Below are 25,878 nucleotides of genomic sequence, written 5' to 3' on the forward strand. Positions count from 1 at the left end.
CAAACTCACACCATTTACCTGGGTTGAGTCTCCTAAATAATTAATGCATGATACATTTTTTGATTCACAAACTTTTAAATAAGTGTACATCCGTTATAAAGTTACCCCTAAAATAAGCAAAAGTTACCCTAATATGGATAAATGTTACCCTAACATAAATAAATGTTACGAAGTATTTATACTTTATTGATAAAAGTTACCCAAAAAATTGTAAAAGTGACCCTAAATTTGATAAAAAGTGACCCCCGATGTACAGTAAATTACTGTACACCGGATGTATACAAAAGTTATTGTTTTTGATTTTAATTTGTGCAATCCAAGGTTTTTTTTTAAGATTTTGATGTTTGTTTTCCATAATTATGCTATATAATTTGGTGACAATTCCCTATTTCTCATGGTGAGAAACGAAACGAAATTTGTTTCTCATGGTGAGAAACAAAATTTGTTTCTCATGGGCCATTTTTGTGACTAAACCAATAAATTTTTCATTATTGTGGGCTCCACAGTTGAATAAAATTAAATAAAGTTGTTTGTTTAGTTACGGAAATGCTATGTGAGAAACAAAATGAGAAACTGAGGCATCCTCATTCTTGTACGTTATAGTTTTTTACTAAAAGATTTTCATTATAATTAAATAAAACCTCTCTATAGCTTGTCATATAAATTACTTAGGCCTATTCTCATTGACTGAACTCGGCTGAACTGAATTGAATTGAAATGAATATTTTATAAGAGAAGGAAATTAGGTGTTGAACTGAACTGAATTTCAACATACGAGAACAGACCCTTACTTCTCTCAATCTCAGATGAGGGTATATGGACAATATGGTGCCGGATTACAGTTAGTCTTTGTAAATCATACACGAGATTTATTTTCATCTAATACTTCGTATATCAATAAAATTATGAAAAATGGACGTCAAGACGAAGATTTCGGAGGTAGTTTTCCCAGGAGAAATGATGAGAACATAATCAAAGCTCTTCTAGGTTGGTAACTTGGTACTAGATGTCCAGCCCCTCTTACTGTCACAAACACCAATCCTTCATAACCTACTACGTATCCTCCAACCTGTATTATATGCAAAAATAAATTATTTATTAAGTTATGACTTTTCTAACCATATCATAATAAAATTTTCTGCATTTCTTAGCTTATTTGAAATACTTATTATAAAACATATTGCTAACATATTGGATTAATTAGGCTTATACAAATTAAGTATGAGATCGTCTTTTCTACTATACAAGTCAAAATGAAGTCTTACTTCGTATTTAGTAAAATTTTTATTTTCTACATACCTGGCTGTCTGTGTCGTACCATGGACGCCAAGCATCTTTAACTGGAAGCTTGAGAGTGTGAATGGAGTACTTTGATGATGTGACCGGCACACGTCCATCAACATCTCCACTTTTAAAAATACCAATAGTCAGTTAAAAATCACGATTTGTCTAGTGTACAACTATATAAGATATGTTTAAAATCGCGATGTATTTTAATTTTACATGTGATTTTGGTATGCTACTAGATGTACATATAGAGACAATCCGGATATCATATGTCAAAATAATCGAAAGTAAATAAAAGATTAAGAGAAGAGTTCAATAAACTAGTTGAATTATTTACCTGTACATCCACATACTAATGTCGCTTGCAATGAGCTTCTGAATGATTGGTAACACTGTAAATGAACTATCTTGCCATCTAAATCCACTGGATTTCACACAGATGAATAATTAATTTACATTTGATTAAGATATTCTACTAATTATTGTAATTATATTGAGGAAAAAACACAGGGGAAAATTAAGAATTTGTACATGTAATTACTTGAAACAAACTAAAATAAAAAGTACCTGCAGGATTCCCATTTTTTGGGTTTGGCATGGAGAGCCTTTTGCACTTCTTTAGTGTTTAAATAAGTTGTCACGTATTTGGAAGAACATGGATCATAAATCTCGACCTGAATATATGTGTGTAATAATTTATTTTAGCTATTTTCGAATCCATTGATCATTCATTATAATAATCATTAGACATGCATAACCCTTTGTAAGTCTAATCGCACCCTAGCTAGAACACCCAAAACAACACCAAACTGGGCCAGGCATACTCGTGTTTAATTTGGTCATTTCCCTCAGCTTGCTAATGAGAATTGAACCCACAACCTTGCGAGTGGAAGGGTAGGAGACTAATCGAGCATACTGCCCTTCCACTGCTTATTTAAGCTTAGGTTATAAATTTCCTTTTGCGGCCGTTTTAAAATACTTGCTTCATTTCTTTATTTGGAAAGCTTTTATAATATTTAATTAAGTTTTTTTCACTAGTGGGACTCAATTTTATTACTTTTAGATTCTCTTTCCTCTAATTTACCTTCCACTACCTCTATATTTTATTATTTTATCTAATTTCTGCTAAAACTCCGCGCATGGAGAAATGAAGCAAGTATTTAAAAATGGAGGGAATACTTAATTAGCTTGAAAAAAAGGTGAAGAAACATACTGAATCAAGAATATGAGCTTTGGAATTTCCAGACTTTAAGCAAACCGGAGAATATATGTTGTAAATGTCTATGTTCCCTGCTTCTTCCCAAGCTTTGTCCTTGTAATCTTCGCATTTTTGGGATGTGGTTGCCTTGGAAAAATTGCAAAATTGCTTGATTTTGGCATGTGTTTCATCTGAGTGTGTAGCATGATTCCATAAGTAATCATACAATCCTGCTGTATCTGTTGCATCATCTACCCAAGCGTTACCTATCTGCATAACATGATTTCATTAGTAAGGGACAATGTTGTAGACATACGTACACTTAGGTTTCGTTATTTTCACATGGATTCTCTTTATCTGAACCTACGTGAACTTATTCAAAGCCTTTTATTTCCTAGAAATTAAACTCGAGAAAAGAGCATATTAGTAATGGTGTAAATTATAAAGTGTATGATAATAAGGAATACATACCGCTATGCCTTTGAGGTTAATGAAATTGTTTATATGTTTTGCATAATTGTTTTTATGCAAGATGGTATAAGCAAGTTGAGGGACATAATGGCCAGCATAGCTCTCTCCTGCTAAGTAGAATTCGCGGTTTTTATACTGAGGGAACCTCTCAAACCAATTGACAAGGAACGTGTAAGCGTCTTTAGCTGTGCTCGTATCCCCTGATTGTGCATAGATGGCTGGTTCCTTACCATATGAAAATCCCACTCCTGCTGGAGATTCTAAGAAGATCACATTTGCCACTGCAATTATTTCCATATATAATTTCATAAATCCTAAGTTAGTTCATTATATCCTATAACTTTACAACTTCTAGTATTGTTAAAACTTAAATTTACATACTAGACGAAATAAATTTTTACATACCATTGTTCCAAGCATATGGATTTCGAAATAGTGTTTTCCCATCACTTTTGACCCGAAAAGGTCCTAGTTCTAACAATCCTCCATTGCCAAACGAGGAGCATCCTGGTCCTGAAATTCATATTACTGTTAATTAGCAAATTTTATCATCTAGGAGACCACTACACAAATTTTTTTACTCTTTTAAAAAAAGAGATGTTATACAAAATTTCCACAAAACTTCGCGATACATTGTAATGTTTGTTAATTGTAAAGTAAATTAACTATTTATAACTCCGTATATGATGATTTTAGTCTATCAAAACTCGATCAAAAGGTACATTATAGCTAAAAATAAAGATGCAACTAATTAAGAAGCATGCATGTTTAGTTGTTTACACAAAAGGAGCACGGTGACATGAACTTAACTAGCTTAGTGCATGATAATAATTAATGTAGTGGTGGGCTGGTGGTCCAATTGTCCAATAGGCAATAGCTAATGTCCAAGTATTTTACATGTATTATATAGTCTCTTGGCCCCTTTATATTAAAATAAAATTATTACTCCATAAATTCGATGTAGTATTTCGTATATACTAAAGCCATTAAGTTTAATGTATGACGATATATATTTGATTAGTAAAGCGGCATTACACGTAAATTATCTTTTACATGCCTGATACGTGGATATATACACATCATGTGTCACACAAATGAATTATTTTACGTAAACTCAAGATTATGGTTATAGTCAATTAGTCAACCGGAGAAAAAAAAAAAGCCGAACATGAATACCTATAAGAAAACATATAATAATTCTGTTTTAAATTGTAGTCCTATATAAAATCTATAAAGTTATTATTCTCTTAGTGATAATGTGAATAAGCACTTCTTTTATCATCATGCGGAGGAAAGATACTATGTGATTTTTCAATATTACAATGATGAAGCTCTTTATTTTTTCGGATATAGTTGTTGCTCTTACTTACCACTACAATGACGGTCTAAAATTAACATGAATGCATAAAATTCCATTATCAATATCATTATCATCATTGTGGGCCTAAACCCATGTGTTGCGAATTAATTATCAAAATTTTCAATTCACATTACAAACTCCCACTTTTCAATGGATTTGAAATCATATGACTTATTATAGGTCGTGTAGCTTTTCTAAGGAAAAAAAAAGGGGTAAGGGCCTGTTTACATTTACTGAACTGAACTGAAATAAATTGATTGGAGCTAAACTGAACTGAACTGAATTGAGCTGAGCTGAACTGAACTGAACTGAATTGAGCTGAGCTGAACTGAACTGAACTGATTGGAGCTGAACTGAAATTAAGTAAATATGAATAGGCCCTAAGCTTGTGTGATAAGCCCTCATCTCTCACCTATTGAGGGAGAACTAACCACTTTCTTTGTAGGTCATATATATATATAGTTTAATCGATATATATAGTTTAACCACTTTCTTTATAGGCTTTATATATGTATGTTTTAGTATTATGTTTTGAATTGTAGTGTATATAAAATCTTTAATATATATCGGCCTAATTTTAATATCTTACCTAAGAAATTAAAGCAATGGTTTTATGGATATAACTAAACACACCTATAAAAGACTAATGAAATAACTAGCTTCTATAATATCATATATTAACTATATTTACCTCCATTTAGCCATAAAACCAAAGGTTTCGAAGAAGCATTCTCAGGGGATTCAACAAAGTAATAGAATAGTGCCTTCTCATGAGCCGGATCAACGGCTACATAACCGGCATATTGATCGAAATCAACCCCATTTGGCTGGCCGGGCAAGGTGGTGATCTTGTCGGCCTCCATAAGACCATCTTGAGGTTCAACATGAGCTTGAGTTTCCGTAATTTGGGTTGGCAATGTGACCCAAGAAGCAGCAAGAGAGGAGCTTTTTAACCTCTTAGACTTGAGCAATTTATACAAATTTGTTACTTGATCATTGGCATTACTTGGGGTGAGTATGTTTGAAAGAAAGCAAAAATAGAGGGAAAGTAAGAGAAAGTAATAGTGTATGCCTTTGCTCATTTTTCTTGCTATTAAGCTTACTATTTAGAATGGAGTGATAATAATAATGAGGAAACTTACCATATAAATAATGTAAGATTTGGCTTATCATCAATTGGACAAAGATTGGCCATGCTAAAAGTCATTGGTCATATATATATTACATTAAAAATATAGTGAATGACGTATCTAACTGTAAATTTATACGCTCATTAAATGAAAACTTATGACAAGAGTTGTCCTGTATGGTTGTATTATATTATTTATTTATTTATATCTATAAACAGAGTAGAAAAAAAAAAAAAAGAAAGAAAGACTTGCAAATCTACGTATCCAATGGGCAATTTTTCTAATTTTATTTTGGTTTTGGATAATTTAAAACCTCGAATAGATAAATAGACTCGGTCGTGTATTGTTTCGAATTGCCTATGGCTCTATGTGTCTCCATCCATTTAGTACATGTGTATTGTGTTTGTCTAGCGTTACGTATGTGCATTTTTCGCCCCACTATGTATGACTGATGTTAATCTTAGTGTCGTAGTCATTTAGTTTATTATATAGTACGAAGTATATGATTATATGCTTCCAAAATCTTGCTAAGAACTGAGAAATGCTAAATTGTGAAATAGCGTTAGTTTGTTGACTCAAGCCAGAGGAAGACTAGAATAATCTACCTTCCCATTAGAAAGATATTTGTGTTACCAGTACATAAAATATAGCAAAGGTACATATATTATAAATTTATAATTATATAACAAGAAGTGAAAAAAAATATGGAGTACAATGTAGGGTAAAGTTTCTTAATAAAAGGGTTCCTATTGCTATTGTTTATCCACACACTTGTGCACAATTCAATTTTTTTTTCCCTCCAAATAATATGAAGGTCCTATCAAGTTAAAACGTCGCATAACCTTGAGAAATTAATGTCAAGACGACTTTGGAGGTAGAGTTCCTTGAAGAAATGACGAGACCATGGTCAAAGCTCTAGCTGGTTGGTAACTTGGAACTAGGTGTCCAGCCCCTCTTACGGTTACAAACACCAATCCTTCATAACCTACTACATACCCCCCAACCTGTATGCAAAAAAAAAAGGGTTATTTTCCTAGCCAAACAAACTTAAGTTGTGTGCATTTTTTATATGAAATCTTATGAACAGAATAATCTTTCTCGCTCATCACTAGAATAAAGGTTGTGTACATCTAATTTCTTTTTTAACTAGAGTTTTATTAGAAGCATATATATTAGAGAAGTAGAAAACTTTGCTTGCTTTTTTAATTTCTAAATGAACATGCATATCATTTTATTCCTTAAAATTAGTACATAGTACATACAACTTTAATTCCTAAGAGATGATATTGACTAATCAATTGTGTCACTACGTACCTGATTGTCTGTGTACCATGGACGCCAAGCATTTTTAACTGGAAGCTTGAGCGCATTAATGGAGTACTTTGATGATGTCACCGGAACACGTCCATCAACGTCACCACTATAAATATACATAATACATCAGCGCAGTTAATTTTTATTTTTTTAAAAAAGGTTAGTCACAGAGGAGCATACATAGTAACATAGTACATGTAGTACGTACTAATGAAACATGAAAATTGTTATCAAATTTAAATATGATCAAATTTATGCGTTAACAAGTGTATACTTTGTAATTATTTAGAAATAGAGGGAGTATTGCGTAAAGAATAATCCAATATTGAATTACCTGTAAATCCACACACTAATGTTGCTTGCCATGAGCTTCTGAATGACTGGTAAAATAGTGGTTGGACTATCATGCCATTCAAAACCACTGGAGTTCATACAAACAAAAAGTCCATTCTTCAAAAATTAATATTCTATTAATTGTAATTAAAGAAATAAATATAGGGTAAGAAAAAGTCTTATCAATTTCAAACTAAAATTAAAATTACCTGCAGGATTCCCATTTTGTAGGTTTGACATGAAGAGCTTTTTGCACTTCTTTTTTATTTAGATAATCTTCCACATAAAGTGAAGAACAAGGATCATAAACTTCCACCTAAAATATAATATAATATAATATAATATAATATAATATCAGTACTTTTAACGAAAATTAATTTAATTGAACCCCCAACCTCACGGGTGGAAGAGCTAGCTTACTGCCCCTCCACATCTTAATTCAATCTAATAAATTTTATAGTACTTAGCTAGCCTAGAAGAAATTGAAAAACGAAGAGAGTATATATAAACGACGTAAAAGACATACCGAATCAAGAACATGAGCTTTGGTTCCAAGCTTAAGGCAGACCGGGGCATAAATGTTGTAGATGTCAATATTCCCTGCTTCTTCCCCTGCTAAACTACTATAAGTATCACATTCGTCGGAAGTAGATGTCTCGGAAAAATTGCATAATTGTTTGATTTTAGCGTGCGTTTCATCTGAAAACAAAGCATGGCTCCATAAATAATCGTACATCCCTTCCGAGTTTGTAGCATCATCTATCCATGCATTGCCTATCTGCAAAATTTTCAAACAACAAAACTATTATTATTACACTTTAAACTTCGTTTTTCACGTGAATTTTCCTTATCTGAACTTATACGAGCTTTAATATTTATCCCTTAGTGTGAAGTTTTATTTGTCTCCCTAGCTAGAAACTTTTTTTAAGGGTTAAGAACAATGTGTATATATGATACATACCGCGATGCCTTTGAGATTAATGAAGTTATAGTTTGCATTCTTGTTATTATGCAAGATGGTATAAGCAAGTTGAGGCACATAATGACCGGCGTAGCTCTCTCCTGCTAAGTAGAAATCGCGGTTTTTATACTGAGGGAACCTCTCAAACCAATTGACAAGGAAAGTATAGGCATCTTTAGCCGTGCTTATATCCCCTGTTTGGTTATAGATGGTTGATTCATTTCCGTATGAGAATCCTACTCCTGCTGGAGATTCCAAGAATATCACATTTGCAACTGCCATTTACACAAATTGGTAAATAAATCTATGTTAGATCATGAAGATTACCATTTTAAAATTTGATTGTTTATTATGATACGTACGAGTTATACAGTAATATTTGTTAAAGACTTAAAGTACGCACGTAGTAGAAGAAATTCTATATCAGATAATTAAAGGGAGTAATAATGTTTTTCATACATACGTACCATTATTCCAAGCGTAAGGATTTCGAATTAGTGTTTTACTATCGCTTTTGACTCTGAAAGGTCCTAGTTCTAATAGTCCTCCATTGCCAAATGAGGAGCATCCGGGTCCTGAAATTTACATTAGAGTGTTAATTAGCAAAATATGTATAATCAGTGATAAATGATACGGAGTTTTAAGAGATGGTCATAATTACACAAAGTCGATCTTTATTCTTTAAGGACATACTATATGTTACATACACAAATAGATCATCGCGAGTTGTCAATCAATTCAACCCTAGGAAGGAAGAACAGTTGTGATATTATTGAATGGCATTTGAATTTACTACGGAGTATATGATTTGATCAAATATAGGTGATTATGAGTAAAGGTTTAGTTTAGCTAATGATGCGACTAATGCTTTATAAAGAAACATGTTTACACAATTGAAGAATGATTATCAAAGGTAATTATGAATTTTAGCTTAATGATGATAATGTGGTGCATTATTTTCACAAGAGGGACCACAAGAAGGTATCCAATTTTGATAAACCAGTAGCAAAAAAAAAAAAAAAAAAAAAAAAAAAGGTGTGAATTGTGACATGAATTCATTCCCACTATTAATCTGTAATTGTATTAAAGAGTCCTTATCAATTATCATGCACCCTTATATCCCCGATTAAGGAGAGCATCTATAAGCTTTGACTCGATCTAAATTTAATCCTATTTTCATTCTATCAATACTAAATAGTAGTGATATAGATGGATTTGATATGTAAGACAACACGTGCACACCACGTCTTATTTATGTATGACGCGTGGCTACTAGGTATATATGCACACCATATGCCATACCAAATGCGTAAAATCCATAATCATTGGAAATTCAAAAAAAAAAAAAAAATGTTAATGTATGTAGACAAACATGATACTTCTAATACAAATAATTATTATGCCTCCCCTTCGATCGAATTATGGAGACATAGATCTATCATCTAAGTTAGTGATAACGTAACATATATAATAAGCTATTCCTTTATTATACATGGGGAAAGATAATTAATTAAGAATACATGATTTAGGTTCTCTCCCTTTTTTTTTTTTTTTTTTTTTTTTTGAAAAAAAAGGTTGTATGTAGTTCTTACTTCTTAGTACACTAGAATGATAGTTAATCTATAAGTAACGTGCATAAGATACCATTATCATTGTGGGTCCAAAACCATGTGTGTTGGAACCAAATTTCAAAAATTTTCAGCTCACATTACTAATTTCACTTTGTAAAGCAATTGAGCATCTAATTTTTTTTTTTTTTTTTTTTTTTTTTTTTTTTTTTTTTTTTTTATGCATGTTTGAGAATCTAATTAAACAGGAAGAAACCCTTTCTTTAATATATAGCTAGTATAGTTTATCTACTCGATCATTAGTAAATATTGGTTTACCTAATTAATAAAAGACTAAGAAATTAAAGTAAAAGTTAGATGGATCAACTAATTATAAAGGCCTATATAACGAAATGAATGCAAAAAATGAATTCTTTAAGATCATAAATAGTACAATGGTTACCTCCATTTAGCCATAATATCAAAGGTTTTGAAGAAGAGTTCTTAGGAGATTCAGCAAAGTAATAGAACAGTGCCTTCTCGCTAGTTTGATCAACGGCTACATACCCGGCATAGTGATCGAAATCCACCCCATCCGGCTGGCCGGGTAAGGTGGTGATCTTGTCCGCCTCCATGAGCCCATCTTGAGGTTTAGCATGAACCCTAGTGTTCTTGATTTGGGTTGGCAATGTGACCCAAGAAGCAGCAAGTAAAGGGTTTTTTGACCTCTTAGATTTGAGTAATTTGTACAAGTTAGCAACTTGATCAGTGGCATTAATTGGGGTGAGAGTGTTGGAAATAAGGCAAAAATAGAGAGATAGCAATAGAAAATAATAGTGTTTGCTTTTACTCATCATTTTTCTTGCTTTAGCTTACCAAATGGTGTGGAAAGTAAGGAGGGAAATGTCCATATATATACATATAATTATGCTTGAATAAAAGTTGTGTCTTATCAAGTGGGAAAAATAAATAAGTTTTACTAAAAGTCATCAATCATCTACTTAAATACGAGTAAAAAGGAGTTGCATGCACTATATTCAAAATATAGTAGAGCGGACACTAACTTAGGTTTAAAAACTTATTTCACACGTGTTAAACAAAGTGATAGGAATATATCTTCTAGATGAACGAATTTTGAATACTGTTTACCGTTTATAATGTTTTTTGACAGGTTCCACTTATTTTGTTATTGTTAATACTACTTGTATTAGAAAATCTCAGAGTATATGAGACTTGACTAATGTATGATGTTTGTCTAGTGTTAATTAATTTTAGGATGAAACTTACCTTTATAATCGAAGACAGATAAATTAGTATATTGTCTACTTATATGGCTATTGCTCTAAGTCCCTATTCATATACGAATTTATTATTATGTGTTTGTCCAACTTTACGTAACGTAAGTGGATTATTCTTCCCACTTTGTATGATTGAGGTTTATCTTGGTGTCTTAGTCATGAATATATATGCATCCAAAACCTTGTGTGAAATGCTAAATGATTAAATGTGAAAGAATGAAAGACTTGAGGAGCCTACGTACCTTCTGATTGAAAAGGTAGCGAATTAAAATCTAAGATCCTTTGAAAGTAATTATGAAAGAAGGCAAAAAAAATTCTAGTACTTAGTAGGGTAAAGACTCTTTAATCATTTAGACGACAAGAGAGGCCAACAAAGCCCAAAGATTCCAACCACGCGCATATATCGAAGGTCAAAAATAATATTATTTCGTATGAATTTAAAAAAAAAAAAATGAATGTCAATCAATTTATTTGGTTAAAGCATTACAGATGATAACTAAAATTGTCAAGACTAATGAAATAGCTAACTAAAATCATACCCGGACAAAAATCAAAACAATCTTTAATAGTGACAAAGCTTATGATATTTAATCTTGCTTCATTAATTGTAGTATCAACTATGCTAATGAGTTTAAGTTTTGAGATCAAATATCATATCAAATGTTAGCTTTCACGTCTCTCCAATCTCTACACATCAAAGAAAGCTTTTTTTTTTTTTTTTCCTTTTAAAAATCAAACAAAGAAATCTTATTTCAATAATTAAGGGGAAAAAAGAAAAGAAAAGGGTAGTAATAATCTTCAAGACTTCTTTTTCTTTTTTCCACTAGTAATTATTTTATCTTCCTCCTTTCACAAAAGCATTATTGGGAGGTAGTGGAGCTTTTAATTTGCATGCTGAAAATATTAAAAATTTTACTTTAATCCTAGTGCAAAAGCTAATTGCTTTTGTGCTACACGTGATATATATAGGCGGCTTTTAATTATAATTAGGATTTTGTGAATTGAGGTTCGATTATCCGTTAAAATTTATTATGATTAACAATTATGTTTAAGTGGCATTTTTGCATAAAATGACAATTGATGGTGGCGGCTTGGCTTGGCTTGGAGCCTTAGAGGTAAGGCAACGCAAGGTAGGTCGAGGTTTAGGCAAAACATCTTAAAACATGATAGATTGATGATGAGGAGACTAATGCATAAATGAGATAGTTATTCCAATTTATGACATTTTCGTATCAAGGCAAAAAATGTCAAGTTAATTATTGGAGAGGAAAGGTGTAGTTACTACTTACTAATTAGTTACTATACTAGTATACTACACACAAGTAGTAAACTAGTACTCCCTCCGTCCTTAAATTACATTCCTCTTTCTAGCATTTATTCCTCACATAATAGAGAGAAAGAGGAATGTAATTTAGGGACGGAGGAAGTAATATCAATATAGGTATTGGGCCAACTTGAAACTTAAAAGGATCCTACAAAATGAAATGGATAGGGATACAGGCCCACATAGGGTGGTGATAGTTGTGCAAGGTCCAGTAATGGTGAAGCCCGTTTACTGTTACTTATCCCTGAAAATTGAGAATGCAATTTTCCCCTTGTCAATTGTGAATTTGTGATAGACTTGTTCTCCTTGTGATGATCTCCACCTAATATTTCTTTTTTCTTACCTTTTATGAAAATAAAAATTTACTCGATATGTCATATGTATCCGATTGTTTTTAAAAAAAATAAAAAATAAAATAAAATTACATGCATAACTCTTGAAAGACTCTTATTCAAGTATCCAACACACATACATTTATATGTTATCTAATAAAGTAATAGATTGCATCCATGCATAGTATGTAGAGTTAGGGCGTGTTCGGCAAAATATAGTTGTGAAGGTAGCTATAGCTGTGGAGCTGTGTAGGTTACTGTTAGCAGTCAACAAGCTGTTAGCTGTGAAGATAAATAATTTAGATATGAGTGTTCGATAAAGTAGCGGTAGACTAGCTGTTACATATAAAAAATCAATATGTTATTTTTAAAACTATAGATTAAATTTTCAACAGCTACCTCTAATTTCAAAAGCTAATTTTTCTACCTTTTCATAAAAGCTACCTCCACCACTAAAAGCTATCCTAACCACTGATTTGCCAAATACTCACATTTTTTGTTAAGTAGTGGTTTGACTTGGTCAAACCACTAAAAGCTACTCAAAAGCTAACCACTAAAAGCTACCTAAAAGCTACTCAAAAGCTAGCGTCGAACACGCCCTAGAAAGAAGAAAAAATAGTAAAATTGAAAGTTATGGAATTTTTTTAAAATTTTTTTTTGGATAAAGGAAGTTACTTGGAGGTTGTTATCAAAAAAAAAAAAAAGAAAAAAAAAAAAAGAAAAGAAGTGTACATAATTGGAGGAAGTTGGTGAGAAGTTAGAAAACAACTCTTAAATTATATAAAAAATATATATTTAAATTTATTAGAAATGCTCAAAAATTACTTGTTTGTACTTGTAAATGTCATAATAATGTAACTAACTAGATTTTATTTTTAATTTTGTCAATAAAAAGAGAAGAAGATGATATTGGTCTTAATCAAATAAATGAAATTATTGATAAAGTGGTGAATTAATTCTAGTATTTAGCTTAGGTAGGAGGAGATTTCCAATCACTTCAGGTGGGTTGGTCCTCATTAACCTACCCATTCATACAATCCACCCACCAACTATTTTTCATGTATAACAAGTTTTAGTAAAGGGTCAAGATCAAAATTATAATTAATTAAGCCTAACTATGTTATACAAAATTAATTAAAGCTTAATATACTCATGCATACTCACCAACTCCATCTCAAAAAGTATAAAGGCGACATTGTGGTCGTTCATCACCAATTCACCATTGCATTATAATTTCTGATAAAAAACCCACATGTTTATTATTGATAGTAGGAAAATTCCACATGTTAATTATTCTAATGTGCTCAATTTCTTCCCTATTCTTCATGAGCAGATATGTAGTTTTACTCAAATAAATTATAGTTATATAAGGTGAATCACGTGAAATATTATTAATCGCACATATAATATTATGATTTTGAGATGTGTTTATAACTCTTTGTAGTAAAATGGACACACGATTTTGAGTATAGTGAGAACCACAAATAACAATTGAACAATATATCCAACTTTAACCTTTCAAACCTCAATACTTAATTATACACACATCGTATCCCTAATTACTAATCATTTATATTCAATAACATCCCTAATGAATAATGACTATAGACTCACAAATAATATATATCGTGCATTAACATATCTCGTGCATTAATATGAGTACATTCTAGTTATTTCCAATAAATAAAATAACCTCGAAAAAATATCACTTATTTACAATTAGTACTAGTGGAAGTATTCAACTCAAGATAATTCCCCTCAAATGATTAGTAACACTAATAATATCCTTACATAATTGCTAATAATACACGCATATATAGTAAAGTGGTAGTAAACAGGATGATCGAAAACTAAAATTACGTGCTATTGAAAGCGGAAGGGAGGACAAGAGAATTCATGTCACTAAAGTACTCATTAAAAAACATACACCGTAATCCTTACCACATGATCATGTACTATTGTCTATTACGGAGTACATAATATGTACTCCGTATTCCATAACTCAAGTGAATTAGTACTACGGAGTACTTCGTATTAGAAACATAACTAGTTTAAGGTCCCGTGCAATGCACGGTTTTACTTAATCAAATTATGAATTACAATGTTAATATAACATAAATATATTTATACATAAAAAAAAAATTAAAACAAATACTTGAATTTCTTTTCAAAAAAAAAATAACTTGAATTAATATTATATTGTTATCAAAAGTTATTGATTAATAAACATTAAAAAAAGACACTCAAATTTAATGGTTATACGGTTTACATGAGAATAAAATTTATGTTAATTATAACCCGTGCAATGTAATTATATACCCCGTATTTTCCTATTTTGCTGGCATGTTTTGACCGGCACAATATTTTATAGCATACTATAACCGGAAAAATATTTTATACAAATTTAATTGACTTAACTTTTACGACAATTAATAATCAAGGTTTTTTAATTTTTGTTTTATATTTATGTTTATAGTTATTGAATTGTAGTGTTATAACTATAAATAAATCAAAAAATTTATAGTAAAAGCTAAAGTGTCTAATCCTGGTTGGAGCAAAAAAAACTTTCAAGGAAAAAAAATACATTGTAGAATGATACGAAGTACGGGATTTAAACATTATTCTAATTTAATATATTACCTTATATATTTGTTTATTATAGAAAAATATCATTATAAAAATTATAAAAAATATGCATATAGAATACATTTCGAATATAATTGCCAAATTGAAGGTTAAATATTATAGGTTATATAAATTGATATTAATGAAGATTTTGTACAAAAAGAAAAAATAAAAAGGGAAAGAAAAAAGTGGCGGGAAAATTTTTAATCAGAACATGACAAGTGTCATGTCAGATTCGCCTTTAGTATTATGTAATTGATTGATTGATTGATTGATTATACTCGTATGATAAAATTAATCGTATAAAATAAGGTGATGAAAAACTAAAATTACACTCAAAAAGGATTGTGAGTTCTTAACTGCTGTAGCCGTAGTTGGTGGAGAGGGAGTGAGTATAAATGAGCCAATTCTCTGTATCTTCTTCATTGGCACCCTTCACTTCTTCTCTTTCCTTCATTTCTCTTCGTTGTTTTTCTCGCTCTTCTCCTTTATTTTACTCCAAACCTCGTTTCTCCTACTCATATCTCCGACTTAGAGTTCGTTCCAGGTATCCTTCATTTCTTTCTCTTAATTTGCTCTTTTTTTTTGGTAAGAAATTGGTTGATTATGTTGTGGTTATTTGTTTGAATTAGTGTAACCCACTTTCAATTTGTGTTTATAAACTTGTTGATTTTAATGGGTATTTGTTAATTTTTGATTTTGTTGTGTACCCTTTTTGATTTGAGTCATTATGACCCTTCATTTTGATTGAATTATTTGTTGTGGGGTTTGTGTTTTCTAGAATTCAAGTTTGATTTTTGGAAGTTTCAGATAAGTTGGAATTGATAATTATTAGGGATCATGTGGTTTTTGTCACAATTTCCATGATATGTCTAGAGAATGTGAAAGGGTGTAAAATTATTTTCAGGGTGTAACGTATACACCCGATTGAACGTATGATCAAGAGATTTGACATTCATTAAAGTTCTTGTGGTTAATTTGAAATTTGACCCATGTTTTGTAATTGTTATGTTTAGATTACTAGAAATAGAAATGTGATTGAAAAAATATATATTTGACTGTTATTTGTGGTATTTGTAGTACAAGAACAATGGCATCTCACATTGTTGGGTACCCCCGTATGGGACCTAAGAGAGAGTTGAAGTTTGCATTGGAATCCTTCTGGGATGGGAAGATCAATGCCGAGGAATTGAAAAATGTTGGATATAGTTTGAGGACGTCGATTTGGAAAGAGATGGCTGATGCTGGGATTATGTATATTCCTAGTAACACCTTCTCATACTATGATCAAGTATTGGACGCCACTGCAATGCTTGGTGCCGTTCCCCCAAGATACGGATGGAATGGTGGAGAGATTGGGTTTGATGTTTATTTTTCGATGGCTAGGGGTAATGCCACTGTCCCTGCTATGGAGATGACTAAGTGGTTTGACACCAACTAGTAAGTTGCGTGTACTCATTGTTTCTGAATGATGTTCTATGTTCGTCATGGTTGTGAATGTAATATATATATGCTTGTTTTTTGCAGCCACTACATTGTCCCTGAATTGGGTCCTGACATGCAGTTTACGTATTCCTCACACAAGGCAGTGGATGAATATAAGGAGGCCAAGGCTGTAAGTTTATATTTTCTCAAGCGTGTGTGGAAATGTTTACTTGGTTTGTGACAAGATTTTGTGAGATAAATGTAATAGATTTCACTTAATGTAATTACAAAGTCATAGAAAATGTAGTTAAAGCTTGAGAATTATATAAACAACAAAATATATAAGTAGTGGTATAAGATGGCATGCTAAGTTATGTGATTTTATCCCTATTTTTTTCCTGCAGCTTGGAGTTGAGACTGTACCAGTGATAGTTGGCCCAGTATCTTACCTATTGTCATCAAAGCCAGCTAAGGGAATCGAGAAGTCTTTCCCCCTTCTTTCTCTACTCGACAAAATTCTTCCGGTCTATAAGTAAGATTATCAAAGAGTTACACTTGCTTTTCTTCTGTTGAGTAATTCCAATCTTCCTTTAACTAATACTGATTGTTGCATCTATACAGGGAAGTGATTGCTGAACTTAAGGCTGCTGGTGCATCCTGGATTCAGTTTGATGAACCCAAACTCGTGATGGACCTTGATGCTCATCAATTGCAAGCCTTCACACACGCCTACTCTGAGCTAGAATCTTCTTTATCAGGCTTAAATGTTCTCATTGAAACCTACTTCGCTGATATTTCAGCAGAGGCCTACAAAACTCTCACCTCATTGAAGGGTGTAACTGCTTTTGGATTTGATCTTGTTCGTGGCACAAAGACCCTTGAATTGGTCAAGGGTGGATTTCCTTCTGGGAAGTATCTTTTTGCCGGAGTTGTGGATGGGAGAAACATATGGGCTAATGACCTTGCAGGTTCTCTTAGCAACTTGCAGGCTCTTGAGGGCATTGTTGGAAAAGGTATGTAGCAAACAAGTTCTGATTCAATGCTAAAGTGCTAAAAGCTTGCTTATGCTAATTTTGCTTGTGCCACAGATAAGGTTGTTGTATCTACCTCATGTTCTCTTCTTCACACTGCTGTTGATCTGGTGAATGAAACTAAGTTAGACTCAGAGATCAAGTCATGGCTTGCGTTTGCTGCTCAAAAAATTGTTGAGGTGAATGCCTTGGCTAAGGCATTGTCTGGTGAGAAAAATGAGGTGAGATCCTTGTCATTTCACTATTATTTGTAGGGCAGTGAGCATTTATGATTTCATAATCTTTATGTTGGGTTCTTCTTTAAGAACTATTTAACTAAGAAATGCAGTACTCTTTTTAAAATGTCAAACCTGGACTTTTAAAGTCAAGTGGGATTGTGACTGTTCTTTATCAAGTCTCTTGGTCTGGTTCATTTAACTATTATCCCCATTGCAGGCCTTTTTTTCAGCAAATTCTGCTGCTTTAGCTTCAAGAAAGTCTTCCCCTAGAGTGACTAACGAGGCGGTGCAGAAGGCAGTATGTGCATTTAACCTCTGTTTTTTTATTTTTCCCTTCTGTTGCAGTTATAATATTTCTCGTTTATCATGCTGACATTTCTATGCTGCATAGGCTGCTGCCTTGAGGGGATCTGATCATCGTCGTGCCACAAATGTGAGTGCCAGGTTGGAGGCTCAACAGAAGAAATTAAACCTTCCACTCCTACCTACCACCACTATTGGTTCTTTCCCTCAAACCATGGATCTCAGAAGAGTCCGCCGTGAATTCAAGGCTAACAAGTGAGTTTATTTTCTTGGAGCCAAGAAATGAATTATATTGTTACAGAGTTTACATTGCCAACTGTTCTGTTATAGATTAATTCTACACGAAGAACAAATAAAAAGAAATTGCAAATTAAGGTCGAATGCTTGAGTAATTTGATTACTAAATGATGGAATTACAATGGTCAAACATAACTTGAGGTTATGAGTCTCTGAGTAACTTTAGGCTACTAGTCTCTCTAGTGTTTACACTCAATTTTCTGGATACCCTGCTCTACTACTACTTGGCAATACATATACTCAAGACTAAGATAACACATGTGACCTTAATTAACTAAAATGGAAACCCACAACATTCATGATTAAAGGAAGCATGCTTTCTTTCCCTAACTCCTCCTTAATTAGCCTTGTCTTGTTGCTCATTGTTTCTTACACCCATTGACCCTTGCTGCCCCTGTTTTGCGCGCCTGGAGTAAACCAAGAGAGGTGGCTGACTTAGTGTTTTATAGCCGTTGACCCTGCTGACCCAGTCCATAACATGTTCTTACCTGAATGTGTTAGGATCTCTGAGGAAGAGTATGTGAAGGCTATAAAGGAGGAGATTAGAAAGGTTGTCGAACTCCAAGAAGAACTTGACATAGATGTTTTGGTCCATGGAGAACCAGAGGTGAGCTCATCCTAGGTTGTAATTCTTGCTGTTTTCCTTCTTTTACATCTAGATTCCATATCTAATGCTTATTTGTGATACAGAGGAATGACATGGTTGAGTACTTTGGGGAACAACTATCTGGTTTTGCTTTCACTGTTAACGGATGGGTCCAATCTTATGGGTCTCGATGTGTCAAGCCTCCCATCATTTATGGTGATGTGAGCCGTCCGAATCCCATGACAGTCTTCTGGTCCACAATGGCCCAGAGCATGACAAAACGGCCCATGAAGGGAATGCTCACTGGCCCTGTTACAATTTTGAACTGGTCTTTTGTTCGGAATGATCAGCCTAGGTAACAATGTGTTCCTGACTGAGCTGCTTTGTTGGTGCATTTTTCTTTTAATCAAAACTGAGTGCTGTTGCTGTCTCTAACAATTCTGTAAGCACATTTCCTTTCTACCTTCTTCAGGTTTGAGACTTGCTATCAGATTGCCTTGGCCATCAAGGATGAGGTTGAGGATCTTGAGAAGTCTGGCATTAATGTCATCCAGATTGACGAAGCCGCTTTAAGAGAGGGTTTGCCTTTGAGGAAGTCTGAGCAGCCTTTCTACTTGGATTGGGCAGTCCACTCATTCAGGATTACCAATTGTGGGGTTCAAGACACAACTCAGGTTCTCATTCTTTCTGGCTGCTTTCATTTGATCAATTCTTAAGCAAATTATTTATTACTTCGGATTGCTATTATTATCTTATCTAATATATTGATCTTTCCCCCTTGGCCCCTTCCCCCTTTTTTATCGGGAATTTAATTCATTAACTGGCAGATTCATACCCACATGTGCTACTCGAATTTCAACGACATCATCCACTCTATTATCAACATGGACGCTGATGTGATCACCATCGAGAACTCTAGATCAGATGAGAAACTCCTCTCCGTGTTCCGTGAGGGTGTCAAATATGGTGCTGGCATTGGCCCAGGTGTTTACGACATCCACTCCCCAAGAATCCCGTCCACAGAAGAAATTGTGGATCGTGTCTCCAAAATGCTTGCTGTCCTTGAATCTCATGTTCTTTGGGTTAACCCTGACTGTGGTCTGAAGACAAGGAAGTATGCTGAAGTCAAGCCAGCCCTTAGCAACATGGTTGCTGCTGCCAAGGCTGTTCGCAACCAGCTTGCCATCAGTAAGTGAGTCAACATCGTCCCCACTAATTGAGAAAATAAAACGTGATCGGAAGGAATGAAGGTTTTCACTGTAACAATAGAGATCAGTTTACTTTTCATTTGCAATCTTTTCAATGTTACCTTATTCTTTTTTTTTTTTTTTTCTTTCTTTCTTTTTCTTTCATGTTTTTTTTTTTTTTTTTTTTTTTTTTTTTTTTTTTTTTTTTTTTTTTTTTTTTTTTTTTTATATTGAAACCATGTTTTTTCTTTTCTTTTAATCACTTAAGGGTACCTCATGAGCTGTTCAAATTTGTGAGCATGAGTTATAAATACAAATATTTCAGTTGTATACTTGTATGCTGTTTGCTCCTTGTTCTCAATTCATCTAATATTCACCCGAGTGTTACCTACTTCTAGCCTCTACTTGGTACAAACAATTCCGAATGATTACTCATTTGCTCTTTCAAAGGGGGGAAAAAAATTGTTGATTTGGAAATCAGAATGGGCACCAAAAAAAAAAAAAAAAAAAAATGAAGTCTGCAGATATGTTCTAACCTCTTATGTGTTGCAATTTCATTCAATATAATGATATCAAGCTGCAATAAATCCAGTTTAGCTTTTGAAGAAATATCTCTATAACTTGGAGGTAAAAGCAAGATAAAGATATATGAGATTTATGGACATGTGTAATTATTCAGACATTTTACAGTTGGCAATTAGCCATTCACTTCAAGTACAAACACACAGGAAGCATTTTGTTCCAGAACTTCTGTCTCTTCAAAGCCAGATAATAGTATCAAAGTCCTTCATATCAGGAGTCCCTGAAGAACTAAGCCCTTTCTGCTGTCAGTCCCTGCAAGGTTAACATTCTGACGCAGAGGTTGAAGAACAAGAAAATACAACCATGTACAAATCAAAGTTACAGGAAATGTGTGTCGTGAAATCATGGACATATCCTAAGTATTCGGTCATCAAGGATGGTCCTGACCACAATCCACTCTTCACAGCCTCAGTGTTTGTCAATGGCGCCTCCTTTGACTCGCCAACTTTCTGCAAATCGGTGAAAGAGGCTCAAAATAAAGCTGCTGAAGCTGCCTTAATTCATTTCATCTCTTTGTCTTCTGCGTGTCCATATCCAGGTAGAAATCTGAAACTGACTTATATTAGTCATTGTTCAATTCAAATTTGGTTTCTGAACTCTGCTTGCTATATTCTTATCCTTTTAATGCATGTAAACTTGTCTCTTGTGATGGTTAATTGGTTATACATCTTATTTCCGAAACTTGGAAAATCAAAATCTCATAGACAATCTTAAGTGACAAAATTACCTTTTCTTCCACATTTTTTTGTTAATACTCCGTAATACTAAACATTGTACTTTGTAGATTTTTATAGGAATGTTTTTTATTTATTACACAAGGCTGTCACATAATTGTTGCATCAGGGCATGTAATCTCCAAAGACGGAAAGATGAAGGAAACCAACAAGAGTATTTTTCCTGCCGAATCCAAAGAAGGTGAGAAACTTCAGTTTGGTTTTGATGAACTTTTGATGTCTGAAATTCTTGGTATCTGACAATATGTTAACATATTCAAAGCAGTTACCAAGAAAATGCCAGAAGTTAAGAAGCAAGAGCATCAGAGCAGTACTTCTGTTTTGGTCGGAAATTGCAGCTTTAAGAATTCAAAGTCTGATGCTAATCAACAAGGAAAAGAGATTGAAGCTGCCAGGCTTGATATGAATTCATTGTCCCTTGAAGAATTTCCACAGGTTACAATTGAACAATCAATCATATTACAAAATTAATCACTCTATACTATTTTGTTTTCATAATCAATTTTGTGATTAAATATGATTGCATGGTTTGCTTTTGTTATTTTAAGCAGGACACTGGACCTAAGTTAGCTGAAGGAAGGGAACCCAAATCCAAAAAGCACGGAAAGATCAATCCTACAGAAGATGATGGTTTTCTTATCAAGGGTAAGTCCCTTTCAGAATTCAAAATTAACCTGTCAGTTTTTTTTTTCTTTATTTTGGGTAACCATGAAAAACTTTAGCTGTTTGCATCAGTTTCAGTCTGTTTTACTACTGTGTCTTCATACATTGTCAATGCTTCTTTGTCATGTAAGCATACATGTTAAGGATTAAAGAAACGTAATTATATGGGATTATGAGGTAATTTTTAATACGGAGTAATGTTGAAATATAGGTAGATTTGTATCTCCTTATATATTCACTTGATTACTTGAAGATATATGTGAAAATATTAGTCTAAAATAATAGCATTTAGATGTAAAAGAAATTAACTAATGCATGTTTCAGTAGAGCACTTTACACAACTGACTGGGATTGGGGCCATTCTCAGGTTTCCTGCACTGAACATATTTTCCTTTAGGATTTAGTTAGGAAAGATTTTTGTTTGGAATTTGTGAATTATAGAAAATTTACTCCAATCAACCCGTTTAGTTTGCATAGTATTTAAATCTTGTTATAAACAAAAAAAATGTGCTATTAGGTAAAACTGGGGAAATTTCTGTTTGTCAGGTGAAAAGGCTTTAGCTTCAGCTGAAAAATCTTCGGGTCCAGAGAAGCAGAAGAATCCTGAAGCAACCAGTTTCTTGCTTTGCAACCGGATCAGAGTTTACTCCTATGTTCCAGAAATAGCTAATCTTCCCAAGGGGGTTACTGTGCTGCAAGTTTGTGAGAACAAATGGGTTGCTGTTAGCCTGGAATTTCCAAATGAGAAAGGCAAGTAATGAAGTAATGATTAATTTTTACTGTGCAACTTATATTTTTATCTGGGAATCAGCTAGATTCTTAGATAACCTCTCTTTAACATACATCTGATTGAAAAAAGACATTGAGACATGTTTTAACGTTTAATGAAGAACCAGGTGTGAAACTTATTTTCTCTGATGCAGTTTTCTGCTGTTTTTCATCATTATTTTTAATCATCTTTGATCAATCGTCTCTAACTGTCACCTTAATTTGAGGTGATGAAAATTTAATTTTACCAAGAAAATATGAAAAGTCTGTTATTTAACAAGATGGTGCTCCAAGCCCAGCTCACGCAATATCCTGGGTAATCCTGGATGCACCAGCATTATACTGGTTTGAGGACAGTAATCAGAGTTCGAGTTATTATTAATGAGTATAACAAATTGTCATTATTAAAAAAACCATAGCAGTTATTGTTTTATTGCTTGAAATTGCTTGTTAGGTAAGAATTGTCAGCGATTTCAGATGAAATCTGGTGTGATATACAGGTCAGAGTATGGCATTTCAGGACTATTTGAACTTTCTCGTTTCCATCTGGAAGTAGTAGTACTCTTGTTGCATCTCTTTTTGGGGCTTAGAAGCTTAGAGTTCGTGATGATTGTACTCCATAACACTTTTTTCTTCAACCTTGGTGAACGATTTGAACATCTTGATAGCTTGGTAGCCTAGTACCAGAAACAGAATAACATAAACAGCAAGCCTTTTCTGTGTTCCTGGCTTCCTAAGCTCCTTAAAAAGCTCACTACGACCCCCAACTTGTTTACGAATCTCATTTAACTCGTGTTTTACTTTGCTTCCCACTTGATCCTTGGCAGGGGTCTCATCTTTTTCTTTCTTCTCCATTTTATCCTCCTTGTCTTTCTGCTCCGTCTTTCCCTCTGTAGGAGCTTCGTGTTGAGGCTGTGGTGCAGGATGTTCTGCTCCTGCAGCAGTTTTCCCTTCATCATGTTTCTGTTCAGTTGTTGCTGGCGTGATCAACTTTGGTTGCCTGATGTAAAGTATGCCTCCTTCAAACTTAGCAGTCATATCCTTCGTATCAATGTTTGATGGCACGTTAAACTCCTTGTGAAAACGCTTCCATTTGTTGTCCCCAATTGGACGTTCTCCACTTATTCTTAGGATGCGCGAAGTGGTTAGTTGAACCTTCAGTTGCTCCTTCCTAAAACCTGCATATATAGTTTCATCATATGGACGTTATTAAGCCTTAGGCATACAAATAGACTAGCCATATCTGTTTAATACCGATTTAGCTAACATTAATAAATTGAGCTGAATGACCCGACCAATACTAAATCCAATCCGAATGATCTATTTGCCACCTCTAGAGCTTATTATAGACGATATACTTGTAATTTCAAACTTGTACGAAGGTTGAAAGAAGCAGGAAGTTATGTTACCTGGGAGATAAAGAAGTAAGGTGTCACATTCTTTTTCAGATAGCAAATCTGAAACAGGGTCAAAATCTTCATACTTGCGCTCAGAAGTGTTAGCCATCATCTTAACTTGTTATTGTTGATGAGGATGTTGTTAATAGAATTATTTGTTGTTTGTGATGAATGATTACATTTGATTTGATTGGAAATATTTATAGAAATTTATGATTTGTTAGAGAGATTCTTGCATGTTAATTTGCTTTCAAATTGGATTATTCCAATGCTTCATGTAGACAAAGAAGGTGACCTCTGTTTTGAGGGAAACAAAATTCTTTGTGTTTCTCATGCTACTTTCCTAGTTTCCTTTCCTTTCCTTTCATATATACTTTTCTCCAGAATTTTAGTTTCATAATATTTAATGTAAAATAATAGTTCACGTGCGAGTTGTGGTCATTAATTGGTTTTGTGATCGAATTTGGAAGGTCTAATATGTCGTCAAACTCTGCTTTAGTTTATAATCAAGCTATTAGCATATCACCAAATCACCAATGTTTAGCTCATAATCAAAGACGAACTTTTAACATTTACTATCCCTTGTTAGAAATAAATATTATTTATTCGTCTATAATTTTATACCCTTTTTTTTTTTTGGAAGACATATACCGTTTAATTTGAAATACTTGTATTAACTTCTTTATTTTTTGGTGCATAAGAGGGTTAAACCCAGAAACTCAAAATTTGCCACATTTCGCCACCGGGTCCCAAAACCTCAAAATTTCCTTAAAAAGCGTGGATTATAACCTACAATTTTGTAATTTTTTTTACCCTTTTTGCCGGAAATAAAAATTGCCGAGATGTTTACCATGGTCCCTAATACCCTCCAAGAGTTCAATTGGGTCGGTGGAACCATCCAATATGCCATTAAATGGTCATTTTACCCGTTCACAACTTGAAGTGATTTTGAAAACTCAAGCCTACCACGTACGTTTATGACAACATATAATGATCATATATAGTTTCAAACGGAATTATATGACCCCGAGATGTATTCCATAGGGGCTCAAGGTTTTTTGCCATCGGGACCCGAAACCTCAAAATTCCTCAAAAAGCATGGATTATAGTTTTCAATTATGTAATTTTTTAACCTTTTTTCACCTAGAAATAAAAATTGCCGAGATGTTTACCATGGTCCCTAATAGCCTCCAGGAGTCCGATTGGATTGGTGGAACCATCCAATATGTCCTAAAACGGTCATTTTACCCGTTCGCAACTTGCACCGATTTCGTATACTCAAACCTACCACGGACGTTTATGACAACATATAATGATCATATATGATTTCAAATGGCATTATATATTACCAAGATATATTCCCTAGGGTCTCAACACTTTTCGCCACCAGGCCCCGAAACCTCAAAATTTCCTAAAAAAACGTGGATTATAGGCTTCGATTTTATAATTTTTAGACCTTTTTTTCGCCAGGTAATAAAAATCACCAAGATGTTTACCATGGTCCCTA

At 33.4% G+C, this 25,878-nt stretch overlaps 5 protein-coding genes across 5 annotated transcripts; 2 read left to right on the plus strand and 3 right to left on the minus strand.

Moving 5' to 3' along the window:
- Positions 1-749: 749 nt before the first annotated feature.
- Positions 750-5,501, minus strand: LOC145616363 (serine carboxypeptidase 1-like). The gene is made up of 8 exons (XM_081671073.1): positions 5,008-5,501; positions 3,362-3,469; positions 2,957-3,237; positions 2,501-2,755; positions 1,855-1,961; positions 1,625-1,711; positions 1,300-1,408; positions 750-1,069 (listed from the first exon to the last, which is right to left on the minus strand). The coding sequence occupies exons 1-8, from the start codon at positions 5,396-5,398 to the stop codon at positions 920-922; spliced, it is 1,488 nt and encodes a 495-aa protein (XP_081527199.1). The 5' UTR covers positions 5,399-5,501; the 3' UTR covers positions 750-919.
- A 568-nt stretch (positions 5,502-6,069) lies between these two features.
- Positions 6,070-10,471, minus strand: LOC145616324 (serine carboxypeptidase 1-like). The gene is made up of 8 exons (XM_081671024.1): positions 10,065-10,471; positions 8,522-8,629; positions 8,055-8,329; positions 7,620-7,871; positions 7,303-7,409; positions 7,095-7,181; positions 6,761-6,866; positions 6,070-6,450 (listed from the first exon to the last, which is right to left on the minus strand). Exons 1-8 carry the CDS (start codon positions 10,456-10,458, stop codon positions 6,304-6,306), a joined length of 1,476 nt encoding a protein of 491 aa, XP_081527150.1. The 5' UTR covers positions 10,459-10,471; the 3' UTR covers positions 6,070-6,303.
- A 5,793-nt stretch (positions 10,472-16,264) lies between these two features.
- Positions 16,265-20,459, plus strand: LOC145618561 (5-methyltetrahydropteroyltriglutamate--homocysteine methyltransferase-like). Its single transcript, XM_081673333.1, has 11 exons — positions 16,265-16,620; positions 16,708-16,795; positions 17,010-17,137; positions 17,227-17,618; positions 17,694-17,857; positions 18,072-18,152; positions 18,246-18,412; positions 18,956-19,061; positions 19,145-19,395; positions 19,513-19,714; positions 19,868-20,459. Exons 1-11 carry the CDS (start codon positions 16,271-16,273, stop codon positions 20,234-20,236), a joined length of 2,298 nt encoding a protein of 765 aa, XP_081529459.1. The 5' UTR covers positions 16,265-16,270; the 3' UTR covers positions 20,237-20,459.
- Positions 20,460-21,112: 653 nt separating this feature from the next.
- Positions 21,113-22,964, plus strand: LOC145616199 (uncharacterized). The gene is made up of 5 exons (XM_081670895.1): positions 21,113-21,347; positions 21,653-21,724; positions 21,809-21,978; positions 22,095-22,188; positions 22,753-22,964. The coding sequence occupies exons 1-5, from the start codon at positions 21,113-21,115 to the stop codon at positions 22,962-22,964; spliced, it is 783 nt and encodes a 260-aa protein (XP_081527021.1).
- A 412-nt stretch (positions 22,965-23,376) lies between these two features.
- On the minus strand, positions 23,377-24,639 carry LOC145618392 (uncharacterized). Its single transcript, XM_081673165.1, has 2 exons — positions 24,384-24,639; positions 23,377-24,152 (listed from the first exon to the last, which is right to left on the minus strand). The coding sequence occupies exons 1-2, from the start codon at positions 24,481-24,483 to the stop codon at positions 23,569-23,571; spliced, it is 684 nt and encodes a 227-aa protein (XP_081529291.1). The 5' UTR covers positions 24,484-24,639; the 3' UTR covers positions 23,377-23,568.
- Positions 24,640-25,878: the final 1,239 nt, after the last annotated feature.

The sequence above is a fragment of the Chenopodium album genome, chromosome 26 (genome assembly GCF_948465745.1).
Source record: "Chenopodium album chromosome 26, dcCheAlbu1.1, whole genome shotgun sequence".
Classification (NCBI taxonomy): Eukaryota; Viridiplantae; Streptophyta; class Magnoliopsida; order Caryophyllales; family Amaranthaceae; genus Chenopodium; species Chenopodium album.

What these genes read in the sequence shown, in the direction of transcription:
- LOC145616363 (XM_081671073.1), bottom strand. Translation starts at nt 5,398, where the DNA reads ATGAGCAAAGGCATACACTATTACTTTCTCTTACTTTCCCTCTATTTT. An exon ending in AAGCTCATATTCTTGATTCA is followed by an intron (nt 1,962 to 2,500) that starts GTATGTTTCTTC and finishes ACATATATTCAG; the next exon opens with GTCGAGATTTATGATCCATG. An exon ending in AAAAAATGGGAATCCTGCAG is followed by an intron (nt 1,712 to 1,854) that starts GTACTTTTTATT and finishes TGTGAAATCCAG; the next exon opens with TGGATTTAGATGGCAAGATA.
- LOC145616324 (XM_081671024.1), bottom strand. Translation starts at nt 10,458, where the DNA reads ATGATGAGTAAAAGCAAACACTATTATTTTCTATTGCTATCTCTCTAT. An exon ending in AAGCTCATGTTCTTGATTCG is followed by an intron (nt 7,410 to 7,619) that starts GTATGTCTTTTA and finishes ATTATATTTTAG; the next exon opens with GTGGAAGTTTATGATCCTTG. An exon ending in CATGGTACACAGACAATCAG is followed by an intron (nt 6,451 to 6,760) that starts GTACGTAGTGAC and finishes TTTTGCATACAG; the next exon opens with GTTGGGGGGTATGTAGTAGG.
- LOC145618561 (XM_081673333.1), top strand. Translation starts at nt 16,271, where the DNA reads ATGGCATCTCACATTGTTGGGTACCCCCGTATGGGACCTAAGAGAGAG. An exon ending in TGTCTGGTGAGAAAAATGAG is followed by an intron (nt 17,858 to 18,071) that starts GTGAGATCCTTG and finishes TCCCCATTGCAG; the next exon opens with GCCTTTTTTTCAGCAAATTC. An exon ending in CGTGAATTCAAGGCTAACAA is followed by an intron (nt 18,413 to 18,955) that starts GTGAGTTTATTT and finishes TGAATGTGTTAG; the next exon opens with GATCTCTGAGGAAGAGTATG.
- LOC145616199 (XM_081670895.1), top strand. Translation starts at nt 21,113, where the DNA reads ATGTACAAATCAAAGTTACAGGAAATGTGTGTCGTGAAATCATGGACA. An exon ending in TCCTGCCGAATCCAAAGAAG is followed by an intron (nt 21,725 to 21,808) that starts GTGAGAAACTTC and finishes TATTCAAAGCAG; the next exon opens with TTACCAAGAAAATGCCAGAA. An exon ending in TGATGGTTTTCTTATCAAGG is followed by an intron (nt 22,189 to 22,752) that starts GTAAGTCCCTTT and finishes TCTGTTTGTCAG; the next exon opens with GTGAAAAGGCTTTAGCTTCA.
- LOC145618392 (XM_081673165.1), bottom strand. Translation starts at nt 24,483, where the DNA reads ATGATGGCTAACACTTCTGAGCGCAAGTATGAAGATTTTGACCCTGTT. An exon ending in CTTACTTCTTTATCTCCCAG is followed by an intron (nt 24,153 to 24,383) that starts GTAACATAACTT and finishes CTATATATGCAG; the next exon opens with GTTTTAGGAAGGAGCAACTG.